This window comes from Camelina sativa, chromosome 2 (genome assembly GCF_000633955.1).
Source record: "Camelina sativa cultivar DH55 chromosome 2, Cs, whole genome shotgun sequence".
In the NCBI taxonomy this organism is placed as follows: Eukaryota; Viridiplantae; Streptophyta; class Magnoliopsida; order Brassicales; family Brassicaceae; genus Camelina; species Camelina sativa.
In genome coordinates, this window is record NC_025686.1 from 23,596,701 (window position 1) to 23,610,121 (window position 13,421).

The 13,421-nt window shown below is 35.5% G+C and overlaps 2 protein-coding genes across 3 annotated transcripts; one reads left to right on the forward strand and one right to left on the reverse strand.

The window, feature by feature from the left end:
- On the reverse strand, positions 134-5,711 carry LOC104734188 (ATPase 3, plasma membrane-type). 2 transcript variants are annotated; one of them, XM_010453716.2, is made up of 17 exons: positions 5,682-5,711; positions 5,451-5,514; positions 4,381-4,500; positions 4,045-4,281; positions 3,201-3,962; positions 2,992-3,114; positions 2,804-2,908; positions 2,564-2,708; positions 2,317-2,481; positions 1,981-2,219; positions 1,847-1,879; positions 1,682-1,763; positions 1,434-1,594; positions 1,174-1,347; positions 897-1,079; positions 617-798; positions 429-522 (listed from the first exon to the last, which is right to left on the reverse strand). In XM_010453716.2, exons 2-17 carry the CDS (start codon positions 5,493-5,495, stop codon positions 429-431), a joined length of 2,850 nt encoding a protein of 949 aa, XP_010452018.1. In that variant the 5' UTR covers positions 5,496-5,514; positions 5,682-5,711. The 2 variants fall into 2 exon arrangements, with proteins under 2 accessions (XP_019092511.1, XP_010452018.1); XM_019236966.1 differs by lacking the exon at positions 5,682-5,711 and having other exon boundaries at positions 134-522; positions 5,451-5,495.
- LOC104734196 (adagio protein 1) lies at positions 10,259-13,413 on the forward strand. Its single transcript, XM_010453727.2, has 2 exons — positions 10,259-10,671; positions 11,490-13,413. The coding sequence occupies exons 1-2, from the start codon at positions 10,424-10,426 to the stop codon at positions 13,072-13,074; spliced, it is 1,833 nt and encodes a 610-aa protein (XP_010452029.1). The 5' UTR covers positions 10,259-10,423; the 3' UTR covers positions 13,075-13,413.

A 13,421-nucleotide genomic window follows, 5' to 3' on the forward strand; every position in this document is an offset into this window, starting at 1 on the left:
GCTTAACACGAATAATATTTTTTTCTAATGTGATTATGCAAGAAATTTGTCATTAATCTTCGTTGCAACATGTGAACCGCTGCTTCAAACGAAACAATCAATTTTTTTTTTTGTTGAAATTGAGAAACCCAACTGTTGAATCACTATTGAACTTTATAACACGAAAATGTATAAAACCTAAAAATAGTATCTTCTCTTTTGTTTTTTCCAAGAGATGGGAAACGAAAACACATGAAGAAGGAAAGATAAAAAAAAAAACCCCAGGAGTTTAGATGAACTTTAAAACAAACATATACTTAACCAAAAAAAAAAAAAACTTATTTCTCTCCTCTTATAAAATCATCATCATTATCATCTTGTTAAAACAAAAGGATCTTCTTTTTCTTCTTCCTTGATCATCTTCTTGTTAAACTGAGTCGGATCTTTTATTAAACGGTGTAGTGACCAGCTGTCTCGATGTCAAGTCCCTTTAGCTTAACCACTGACTCTACGTGTCCTTTAAGCGTATGGAGTTCCCTAAGCCTGTAAAGCAACACACACAAAAGAACCCTAACGTTAGCTTGACTCACAAGAAACCTTTAGGTCTTTTTGTTTTATTTTACAAGTCATCCATTACCTAGCGATCTCAGCTCGTCTCTTGGCTTGATTTGCAATCTCGGACAGTTCTCTGTAACCACCTTTCTCGGGGAGAACGTTGGCTGTTTCAGTGTTCTGAAGACCGTGTAAAGTCCTCTGCGCATGAGCCCATTGTGCTTCTCTCTCCTCGATTCCATAGTTTTGCTTAGTGGTAAACGCAGTCTGTTTGACAGAGAGATTTGGTTTGATCTTAGAAATCACATTTTAGAAGAAGAAAGGACCAGAGTACAAAAAGAGTAAATTAAGAAAGCAAAACTTACCTTGTTGTCAATGAGATTGTTCCAGGCTGTTCCGGCTAGTATGTAACGGATTGCGAACTTCATTATGTCTAATGGAAAGTAAAAGACAATACTGAAAAGCCAGATAACTCCAGCCCATCCCCATCCTATTCCTTGGATTCTTGCAAATTCCCAACTCCCGTAAACCGCAATCAATGTTGCAATCTACAAGTTCAAGTTTATGAATCATTCAAGAGGAGCTTATAATGAAATAAAGAGGAAAGAAGCAGAAGATACAGTATCTTGTTTATATGCTTACCGCTTGTGCTACCCAGAAAGCAAATAGCAAGAGATATCCAGGGCGTTCTGCAAAAGACCAGCTTCTAGATCTAGTGACGAAGATAAGAGCTTGGCTCACAATACTGACTTGCAAGTATAAAGCAGACATCATTTCATGGTCGCTGCCTCTTATGTCTTTCACGTGGAACGTTCTCTATAGATTCATCAAAAAAAAAAAAAAGAGTTATGCTTGTGTGACAAGTAATGTGAAGAGATATTGTTTATATGTTTTATGTATACCGGGAAGAAATCGGTTTTGTATGCAGCCCAGAAGAACATAACAGTCACTATAGCCATGTAGCCTCCAAGAACAACGCCGGTTGCGAAGATTTCTTTGAGTTTCCAGCTATCCGGTGTAGGAGAAGGCTTGACTCTATCCTTTGAGATTGTCATGATGGTTCCTGTTGAGTAGTACGTAGTATGAATGATGTTAATTGTGTTAGTCTTCTATAGAAATAGTAGTTGTAATTAAAGAGAAGAAAACTAACCATCGTTTAGTATAGCAATGATCAAAACCATGAATGGTGAAAAGTCGAACTTCCATATCAGAGCAATGAGCATGAAACCAAACTGTAAAAAGGCACAAAGAAAGAGATTATAAACAGGTGATTATGTGATGATATTTAAGAATGCATGCAAGATTGGTTACTTACCACAATACGGATGGTAATTGAGACTGCGTAAATCTGTTTTAAAAGAAGATCATAAAACATAATCAGAACAAGTGATACTTGTGAAAAGGTTCTAAGAAAGTTATATAGCTTAAGATTCAGAGAACATGGCTTACTGTGTAGTTCTTCATTCTCTGGAAGATGGCTCTACTCGTTAGAACCGCGCTGATGATCACACTGAGACCTGGCTCGGTAAGGACGATATCAGAAGCACCTCTAGCAGCGTCAGTTGCATCAGCGACAGCGATACCTATATCTGCTTTCTTCAAAGCGGGAGCATCATTCACTCCATCTCCTGTCATACCACAGATATGCTTCTTTTCTTGCAACTTCTTCACAATTTCGTATTTGTGCTCTGAATGGATTTGGTAAAAGAAACAAAAGACAAATGTTACAGAGAGAAGAGCAAGTTCGTGTTTCGAAACAAGATATGAAAAAGGTCTGAAACCAACCTGGGAAGACCCCAGCAAAGCCATCAGCTTTCTCAATCAACTCCTCAATAGGAAGGTGAGCAATGGCTTCGTCTTTGTGGTTACCGAGTAAAGAAGCGGATGGGTACATGTTTGTTCCCATTCCAAGTCTACGTCCAGTCTCTTTCGCAATAGCAAGTTGATCACCTATATAAAACCAACGTAAACTTAAGTAAAGAAATCTAAGATGTTGTCGCACAAAGCAAAGAGTAATGTTTTAGATGTAAACCAGTAATCATCTTGACGTTGACACCGAGTTCTAGAGCTCTTCTTATGGTTTCTGCACTATCATGTCTTGGAGGATCAAACAAAGGCAACACACCAACAAACTCCCATGCACTACCAGAGCTTTCTTTTGTTTTCTCAGGTACAGTCTGATACAAAAGAAACACAAACATTCACATCTAACTCTTTTCATATTGTTCTCTTCGTTTAAATTTGTTAAAAGATGTAAAACAAATTTTCTCACCTGTCTTGCAACAGCTAAGGACCTGAGTCCACGCTCAGCGTACTTATCTATTGCAGAGTGGACTCTCTTCCTCAAATCAGGTCTCGCGTTGCAGAGATCAAGAATCTGAAATCATCATATAATTGGTTAATCATTAAAGAGAGACACAACAGTTAACTTAAAAGTAAAACAAAATCAGTTCTAGTTACCTGCTCGGGAGCTCCTTTGCTAACTCGGTGCCAGTTTCCATTGCTATCGATATACGTCAAAGCGGTTCGCTTATCAACTGGATTGAATGGAAAGAAGTGAATCTCTCTAATTCCAGCTCTTGCCTGAAAGAAACAAACAATGAGAACAGAACATTCCGTGCTCCTCAAGAATGAAAACAGAGGAACAAAACAGAGTTTTATATGTATACCTCTTTTGGATCAGCAAGCATTCCAACCATAGCAGCATCAATAGCATCTTGATTCTCAACTCTTGAAGCCCTAGCAGCAAAAAGCAAAACCTCATCTTTCTCAACGCCTCTAGCACAAACCTCAATCAGATTCTTGTCAACACTAAGCTTGTTCAGAGTCAAAGTCCCGGTTTTATCACTGCACAGAACATCCATACCAGCCATCTCTTCAATAGCGGTCATACGTTTCGTGATAGCTCCTTGCTGAGACAACTTGTGAGATCCAATAGCCATAGTCACAGACAAGACAGTAGGCATTGCAATAGGGATCCCACCAATCAAAAGAACAAGAAGATTGTCGATTCCGTCTCTGTAGTGTCTGCCCTGGATCGGATACATCACAACGAGCTCAATGAAAATACCAACAGCTATGGAACATATGCAGAAGTTTCCAATCGCCGTAAGAACTGTCTGGAAATGTCCAACTTGGTTTGTGCTGTCGACAAGATGAGCCGCTTTACCGAAGAAGGTATGAACTCCAGTGGCAATCACAACCGCTTCAATCTCACCTTGCTTGCAGGTTGAACCAGAGAAAACTTCTTCTCCTGGACCTTTCGTTGCGGGAAGAGACTCTCCGGTTAGAGCAGACTGGTCCACTTTTAAAGCATCGCCTTCAAGAAGACGTGCATCAGCAGGAATGATGTCACCTAGCTTGATGCTCACGATATCTCCAGGAACAAGAATTGAAGCTTCTTGCTCTGACCATTTGCCATCTCTTAGAACCTGCGTAACAAAACAAATATTGTTAAAACCTTGAGGTTCTAATATAGGCTTCAAGATTGTATTAAGAGGCTTGAAGAGAGACCTTAGTTTTGGGAGCAAGACCAGCCATAAGAGCAGCAGCAGCATTACCGGCATTGTTTTCTTCGATGAAACTGATGGTTGAGTTGATAACCAAAAGACAAACAATACCGACAAAATCTTGCCAGTCCGGTGGCTTTCCACCGCCATTAGCCAACGCAATAGCCATGATAGCAGCTGCTTCCATGACCCAAGAGAGAGGGTTCCACATAAAACCCAAGAACTTGAGTAATTTGCTTTCCTGTTGTTAATCGAAAACACACACCAACAAAACACAGTTAGTGACTTGTGACTTTTTAAGTCAAGGTTAAAACCAAACTAGATAACATGTTTTTGTTACCTTCTTCTCCTCGAGTTTGTTTGGACCAAAGATCTGGAGTCTGTTTTCTCCTTCTGCCCCAGACAAACCTTCTCTTGAGCATTTCAACTGCTGGAACACTTCTTCAATTGGGATTTTTTCCTGCAACATAAACACAAAAACGATTCAATGATCTCATTACTCATCATCATAAGGTGTAAATTATTTAATCACGACAAAAAAAAAAAAAGTGTAAATTAGTTAATCTTTTAAACAAAAGAGTAACAAATAACCTTTTTAACCCACACAGGCACACACATAATAAAAAAGTAAAAATAATCAGCGAGCATATTTCTCATACAAGACATTATCTTATTAATTAGCGTATAATAATAAGACTAAAAGGCCCAATTGAATTCAAAGCCCAATGTAACGGACCGTCTAAAAAATAGGGGCAAATCTGTCAATATAACATAGGATCTTAAATTGAGTCCTGAAAATAAGGTGAAGATTGGAGTTTAGTATTTTATCTAGGGAAGTGATTAAACGGTTGATAATGCGATTTCCCGTGAGTATGAAAAATTCCAAAAAACGTTCTAATTAACACCCCAAAATTTTTGACTAAAAAACTTATCTAGCAAAATCTCAAAATTAGGTAAACTCATTAAGAAATAATCATGTGACAGTAAAATAGTACTTCTATAAAAAAAAAATAATACTTTTTGCTTTATTTGGTAACTAAATAACATAATTATAATTAAATTTCTTGTGATTCTGCGATTTGTATAGACTATAGACTAGTGCAATTGCAAAATAAATAAAGAAAAAGCCAAAAAGGTACCCAAAAAAAATCTGAGATCAATATTAAAATTTTCTTTTTCTGTCATGGATTCTTTTCTCATCGCTAAAATCAAACCAAACCAAAAAAAAAACTCAAGCTAATGAACAATCTAATCGATGTAAAGAGAATTGTACATGTTTGTAGAACCCTAAGTAGATCGAATCGTTAAGTAAAAAACATAACACATAACTAAACTTTTCTCTCGTACGTTAACAATCTAAAACGAACGTAACGAAACTATAAACACATAGTAAAGAGAAGAAGTTCATACCAGATCAATATTCTCGTTCACGATATCCTCGAGCCCACTCGCCATCTTTCCTCTCTTCTGCCGCCTAGCGTCGTCAAACCATACACAAAAATACAAGAATCGTTATAAACTATATATGCAAAATCTGCGGAAGAACTAAGCAAATAAAGTAACGATAACGAAGCTATATTCCAAACTTTGAAAAAATAAAAAAATAAAAAGAGAGAAAGAGAAATCAAAGTTGAAACGAACCAGATTCTTCGGAGTGAAGGTGGACTACGTTTAGGCTTATTTGGTGGCTCTCTCTATTTATATATGCATATCTCCCTTTACCCGACGTCGTTTATATCATCTCAATTTTTATTCTGACATTTATCATTCTTTTTTTGTAAATTAGAGATTATTATCTCTTTGTCAAAGAGATAATTTAGGTATTTTAAATATTTATCACTTTGACTTGTTTTTTCTAAATGTAATTAATATAATAAATTCTGTCAGATTTTTGAAGTATGACTATCTGATAGACCAGGTCCTCATTCTGTTATTGAATTTCATTGAGGAGGATACATTTGTCTAATCATGCATGTCCTACAGTTCATATTTAATATGACAAAATAAATCTTACTAAATTGACAAAATAATATTTAAAAAAAATCTTATTACTATATATGATTAAATTAAAGCTTATTAATGTTCTCTTGATTTTTTTTTACAAATTAAAATACTATATTTAGTTTCTTTCAAGATGATCATAATAAACCAACTAATATCCTCACTAATCCTTTTAATTATCTTGAGATAAAGAAAATAAGTATTACTACATTTAATTGAAATTTCTTTTGCAAAATAAACTAATATTTAGATTGTGTAAATAAATTAAAAAGATATTTAGATTGTGGCAATTTTTACCTTCCAAAATACATAATATATCTTAAATCATTCCTTAACAACTGTTTGAACCTTGATGGAAGAGTATTTAAATATATCTCATATTTAAATACTGTAAAACAGGAGAAAAAAATTCAACCTGCCTTATTTTGAAAGAGCAACGGCGTTAATTTCTGGTAAAGATGAGAGTCATATTTTACGGTTATTGTTTTTGTTACTAACTTTGGTAAAAAAAAAGGCTGATGGTCTAATAATTTCCTGACACGTGTCTATCCTTTAGCTGTGGCTGTTACAGAAGACTGATTCTTGAAAATAAGATTGCTTTTAAAGCTTTCTGTAAGATTTCTATAGACGAAAAAAGGAAAAACAAATAAGCTTTCGTTAAGATTTCTTTGCTCTGACGACAAAAAAAAAAAGAAAAATATTTTTTTGCTCTTCTGACATGTACCAGAGAAAAAAAAAAAAAAAACAAAGAGATTAGTTTAATGACATACGTTTATCTTTTTTTTTTTGTCAACGGTGTGAAGAATAAGATCATCTTTTTCTTCGCATAAAGGCCAATCGATCTATACAAAATCTATGTGTAGAGAAAAAAACGTAAACATATATATTATAGTGATATTTTGGAACGTTTTACCATAATGTATAGTTTGGTAAGTAGTCTTTTAACGTTTATCCCTTAGCTAGTAATCTTTCTTTCAAGTAGGTGTTATCTACATTTCTACTAATCTAGATACAAAACATATAATCTTTATGAAAAAAGAATTAGAAATAATAAGTTGGATTGTGGGGGAGTGGGGACGAATTACGCAGCGTTGCAACATATGTAACGTAAAATGATGGTTCGTACAACCTCTCACGTACACAATCCACTCAAAGTGACGTAGTTTCTTTGGCCTTTGCCTTTGATGCATCTCATGCTCTCCAGGTCCCACGAACCTACCTCAGTCACAAACTCATCCTTATTTGCTTCGTAAAGGTTATTAGTTTTTTTGCTAAACACACTCAAAAAGTCTTAAAATTAGAATATTATATAATTTTGCCCAAAAAATTTCCTTGGGCTTTTCTAAATCTACATACACAATTTCTATGTTTTTAAAATTTTTTACTTTAATCCCATGTTGTATTAAACACTTTTCAGCTTTCAACAATATATGAGTATGAACAAACATGTTTTCCACATTTATAACCTCTGTCATTTTATGGTTAACTAGCTAGTAAATAGCTACCAACCGATGTGCAAAAATCACACTTTGAAAATTCCTTTAGCCTACATCTCAACGATCATGTTATCGCCAATGCAACATGAGCAGTCTTGTAAAATTTGTAGTCTTCTAATGGCCAACGTAACATGAGTAGAGAGAATCGATGAAGCATAATTATATTATCATACCATGTGGCCAGAAAGAAAGACCAGCGAATTTATTCGAACCAAACATAGTGAAGAGGTCTTTTTTTCTTTCTTCTCAATCCTCTCCTTGGCTTTTAGTATACTTTTTCTTTTGATAAATTCCTTTTAGTAATTTTACGTTTTCATCTTTAATATTTTCATTTTATTTTATTATTATATTATCTATTCAGTTTTGTTGATAATAGATTTTCTTGAACGAACAAGGTTCCATAAGATAATAATAAAATTTTAAAAAGGAGAAACAAAACACATGATAATAGAATCTAATAAACAATATATGGAGAAATAAACGCAAGGTGATGAATAAATGTTGAAATCGAATCATACAAGAGGTGCTTGCTGGAAGATCGTTGGACCAACGCTGATTGAGATATTCATGTTCGTATTCTCAATAGTTTTATCTTCTTATTTCTTTTTGATTGTCTCAGTAGTATAGTAATTCTTAGAAAACTACTATATATACATGAATTTATCTTAGAAACAATCACGGTATTATGGAATTTTATTTCTTTCACAATTTGTAAAAAGAAAAAAGGAATGCTATAGTGGGGGATTTTAGCATCTCGTCGAAGATATGAATGAATAGAGAATTTTGCAAAAGTGTAAAGAAACAACCGACCAAACCCACTTGTTCTCTCACGTCCTTTTTTATATAAGTTGAAATATCTATAGAAATCAAGTTTTATTTCAAATTGTAATACACAAAAATATGTATTTAAAACTACAAAATTATGTATTTTTTAATATAATTTTCAGTAATACAGATGAAAATCTTTTTTCCTGTTTTTTGAAAAACCGGAAACAATAATTAAAATGATATATTCTTTTTATCTTTTTATTTGGGAAGCTATTGTTTATATGGCATTGTATTCGTTATATTGAAGGATGTGAGTAAGCATTATGCCATATTGGGCACTTTCTAAGGGACAATATAATAACATGTTTAGTATTTTTTTTTTGCATATAGCATCAGAGAGAAGGCATTATAAGTCTAATTTATAAATTTACAATCAATTATCTTGATTGTGTTACATGAGATTCATAACTCATAACCAATGACATCAATTCGTTTTCGTAAAAGAAGATAGCCGTTAAATAAAAAAGTTCAAGGTTCAACGAGAGTATTATTAGGCTAAACTCTAACTTGTGTATTATTAGTTCAAGACTCAACAAATTGATGTCATTGGTTTTTTCAATAGGGAGCAAGATGAGCATGTCAACACAAAAATTAGAGTTTAGACCATTTTATGCCAGTAGTACAATGGAGTGAGTGTTTCTATATAAACATGTTTTTTTTATGTGGATATTTAATTCTATTAAAAAAACAATTTTTTGGTCATATAAACGATTTTTCGATATTCTTAATTTGTATTTTTGAGGTGTTAACCAAAATAATTGCAATGAATTTGTATTCAACAAAATAATTGCAATGAATTTGTATTCAACAAAATCATTGGTCAGTTACTAGTAGCAACTAAAGTATTTCTCACTACTGATTCAAAATTTAAACCTACAGTAAAACCTCTATAAATTAATAATGTTAGTACCAAGATATTTTATTAATTTATTGTGATATATATTAATAATAATTATTTTCTAGTGTAAATTAATAATTATTAATTTATAGATATATTTTTAATTGTTTAAATATTTAAAAATTATGAATTGAGACAATTTTAGCAAAATAAGATTAGACTTTCGGATGTTGTAAATTTTATGGTTTAGGAATTGAACTTGTAATATTTAGAAATTATTATTGACAATTAATTACAAAAATTATAGACAAATTGACTTATCCATATGACATACACAAATTCAAATTTATGAATAATAATATCAATTGTCCTATTTTTGTAGTCTATCAAATTATCAAATAGTAAATGATGCATATCTAAAAATTGAAAACTTTATAAATTTAACTATTTTTATGACATGTTATAGAATATTTTAGAGATTTATTTATAGTTTGAAAATACAACATTACAATTGTTCTACAGAAATGAGCTTTAAGAGAAACATACATTATCATATCAGTATATATATATATATATATGTAAATTTACATAATTATTAATTTATGATATTATTGGGACCATATTTTACATGGAGATTTCAAAAAAAATATTATCTTATTATCTTATCGAATTTTGTTAATTTTTACACTAGTCCGACTTGGGACCAGTAAAACTTATTAATTTATAGTATTTATTAATTTATAGAGTATTAATTTATAGAGGTTTTACTGTATAAATATATTTGCAAAAAATTCCATATCTACTAGACTACTTCTTAGAAAATTGTTAAGAATTTCAATCACATATTCTCATTTATAATTTACTGGACTATTAATATTATGGGCTTAGATATAAGCCCACAAAATATGAGAAGTAAGTAAGCTTCGTCTAAAAAACCAACGGGCGTTTTATCTACTTGACCCGACAGAGAAATTTGGATCCGGATAAAACCCGACCCGTTAAAAACCCAATTAGCTCATACGGCCGAGATTTTTCCACCAAACTCGACGGTTACCACTCGTTTCTTTGTCCACCATCTTCCCTCTCTCTCTCTCTCTCATACCTTTTTTCCCAAAAAAAAATTCCGATTATCTAACGCCGGATTGTTTTTACTTTTTAATCGCCGTCTTCATAATCTCCGGCGCGACTGAATTTTGTCTAGTAACTCTTTGAAAAATTTTATGGAGTGGGACAGTGGTTCCGATCTAAGCGCCGATGATGCTTCGTCAGCTGCGGATGATGAAGAAGAGGGAGGTCTTTTCCCCGGCGGAGGACCAATTCCGTATCCAGTTGGTAATTTGCTTCATAGGGCGCCTTGTGGGTTCGTTGTTACCGATGCTGTTGAGCCGGACCACCCTATTATCTATGTCAACACTGTTTTCGAAATGGTTACTGGGTATCGTGCTGAGGAGGTTCTCGGAGGCAATTGGTTAGTCGTTTTAATTGTTATTATTGAGTGGTTAGGGTTCGGAATTGATGCGAGGAGTTTCTTCTTAGCTCACTTTTCTTGTATTTGCTTTCCCGAGTATTTGGCTGAGTTTTGATTAAGGAAGGATCGTGTAGTTTGAGTATTAGGTGAGGAACGTAGAGTTGATTGCCAAGCGAATTGCGTATGAATTTAGAGATATTGGTAATCTGAAGTTGCTTCTGAGGATGCTGCTGTTCATTTGATCACTTGAGTTTGTAGCTTTAGTACGGAGATTTTGATGGAATGAAAACGAAGAGATGGAATGAAAACGAAGAGATGTATTGTTAGATAATCATAGGTGACTATGCGGAATTTGTAGAGAACTATCTGTGTGTGTGCCTCAATATTATGTGCTTAGGCAATTCAGATGGTTACTATGTGATTGTGGTATTAGTCGAGCTGTTTTAGCTGCTCTGCGTAATAAGCAAGATAAACACAACAAAATGACTAGTAAGTAGGTCCATTTAATAGGTTAAAAGTCCTGTTCGTTTGGTTGTGTGTTAGTTTGCCATGGGAGAAGTGCTAGTACCTTCCTTCTTTTCTTCATATTGATAAGCTTAAAGTTGACTGGGAGGAGCTGATCAATTCAGATTAGTTGTTACTGTTGAACAGAATGAATCTCTGGTCAGCTATGCTTGTTTGGTGTATTTTTGGTTTTTTTTATCAGTCTCGATATGCACGGCCAATTTTATTGTCTATTGCTTTTTCGCATCAGTAAGTCGGAGATAACTTTGTTTTTTGGTCTTAATTTGTTTCTGAAATTTCCCTGAATATTGCAGCCGCTTCTTGCAATGTAGAGGACCGTTTGCTAAAAGAAGGCATCCGTTAGTTGACTCTATGGTGGTTTCCGAGATAAGAAAATGTATTGATGAGGGCATAGAATTCCAAGGCGAGTTGTTGAACTTTAGGAAAGATGGATCTCTGTTGATGAATAGATTGCGGCTGACTCCTATATACGGAGACGATGATACTATCACCCATATAATTGGAATCCAGTTCTTTATCGAGACAGACATTGACCTTGGACCTGTTCTTGGTTCTTCAACAAAAGAAAAATCAATCAATGGGATATACTCAGCTTTAGCCGCTGGGGAGCGCAATGTTTCCCGAGGGATGTGTGGGTTATTCCAGCTAAGTGAAGAGGTTGTGTCTATGAAGATATTGTCACGCCTGACACCAAGAGACGTTGCATCTGTCAGTTCTGTCTGTCGCAGGCTGTATGTGCTGACAAAGAATGAGGATCTTTGGCGAAGGGTTTGTCAGAATGCATGGGGAAGCGAGACAACACGCGTATTAGAAACTGTTCCTGGTGCAAAAAGACTCGGTTGGGGCCGCCTTGCTAGAGAACTGACCACCCTTGAAGCTGCAGCTTGGAGAAAACTTACCGTTGGAGGTGCTGTTGAGCCGTCTCGCTGTAATTTCAGTGCTTGCGCAGTCGGGAACAGGGTCGTTCTCTTTGGAGGAGAAGGTGTGAATATGCAGCCTATGAATGACACCTTTGTTTTAGATCTGAATTCTGATTACCCTGAATGGCAACATGTCAAAGTGAGCTCCCCGCCTCCGGGACGCTGGGGCCACACACTCTCTTGCGTAAACGGCTCCAATCTGGTTGTATTTGGTGGCTGTGGACAGCAAGGATTGCTGAACGATGTGTTTGTCTTGAATCTCGATGCAAAACCTCCTACTTGGAGAGAGATTTCGGGTTTGGCTCCACCTCTGCCAAGATCATGGCACAGCTCATGCACCCTTGACGGAACCAAACTGATAGTCTCTGGAGGTTGTGCAGATTCTGGCGTTCTTCTCAGTGACACGTTCCTCCTCGACCTCTCGATAGATAAACCAGTGTGGAGAGAGATTCCAGCAGCCTGGACTCCCCCTTCCCGGTTAGGCCACACACTATCGGTGTATGGAGGAAGAAAGATCTTGATGTTTGGTGGTCTTGCTAAAAGCGGGCCTTTGAGATTCCGTTCGAGCGATGTCTTCACAATGGATCTAAGCGAAGAGGAGCCTTGTTGGAGATGTGTGACCGGTAGCGGAATGCCCGGAGCAGGAAACCCAGGAGGAGTGGCACCACCACCGAGGCTGGGTCACGTGGCGGTTAACCTCCCAGGAGGCAGAATCTTGATATTTGGTGGTTCGGTGGCAGGGCTTCACTCAGCGTCTCAGCTTTATCTACTTGACCCGACAGAAGACAAACCGACTTGGAGAATACTAAACATTCCAGGAAGACCGCCGCGGTTTGCTTGGGGACATGGCACTTGTGTAGTGGGAGGAACACGAGCCATAGTGCTGGGTGGTCAGACGGGAGAAGAGTGGATGCTAAGTGAGCTACACGAGTTATCACTAGCGAGCTATCTCACGTAACGAAAGAGATCATACAAACGAAAGATGGAAAAAGGGTTCTCTGATAGGATACTTGGAGCTTTAGGGAGAGTGAGTGACTCAGTGGTGGGACTTTGGTGCTGCTCATATTTTTTAGTCCTTCATCTTCTTCTTCCTCATTAGGACTTGTAGTGCTTATAATATATAAATAGTGAAAATGTCATATCTGTCTCTCCTTGTCTCTCTGTAGGAGGGCTTGTATCTATTGTTCTCTTTGAAGTTTGAATGCTTTTGAGGAGTGCATTTGTGTTAATATTCTGTAAATTTTTATTTATGATTTTACAAAATTTTAATAAGATCCTCTCTGTCTCTTCTTATCTATTTGTTTA

Bases quoted from the DNA above. Each gene is read 5' to 3' on its own strand.
- LOC104734188 (XM_019236966.1), bottom strand. From the start codon at position 5,495: ATGGCGAGTGGGCTCGAGGATATCGTGAACGAGAATATTGATCTG. The intron at 2,482-2,563 runs GTTTACATCTAA...GGTTTTATATAG, and splicing joins CAACGTCAAGATGATTACTG to GTGATCAACTTGCTATTGCG. The intron at 2,220-2,316 runs GTTGGTTTCAGA...AAATCCATTCAG, and splicing joins CTTTGCTGGGGTCTTCCCAG to AGCACAAATACGAAATTGTG.
- LOC104734196 (XM_010453727.2), top strand. From the start codon at position 10,424: ATGGAGTGGGACAGTGGTTCCGATCTAAGCGCCGATGATGCTTCGTCA. The intron at 10,672-11,489 runs GTTAGTCGTTTT...TGAATATTGCAG, and splicing joins GAGGTTCTCGGAGGCAATTG to CCGCTTCTTGCAATGTAGAG.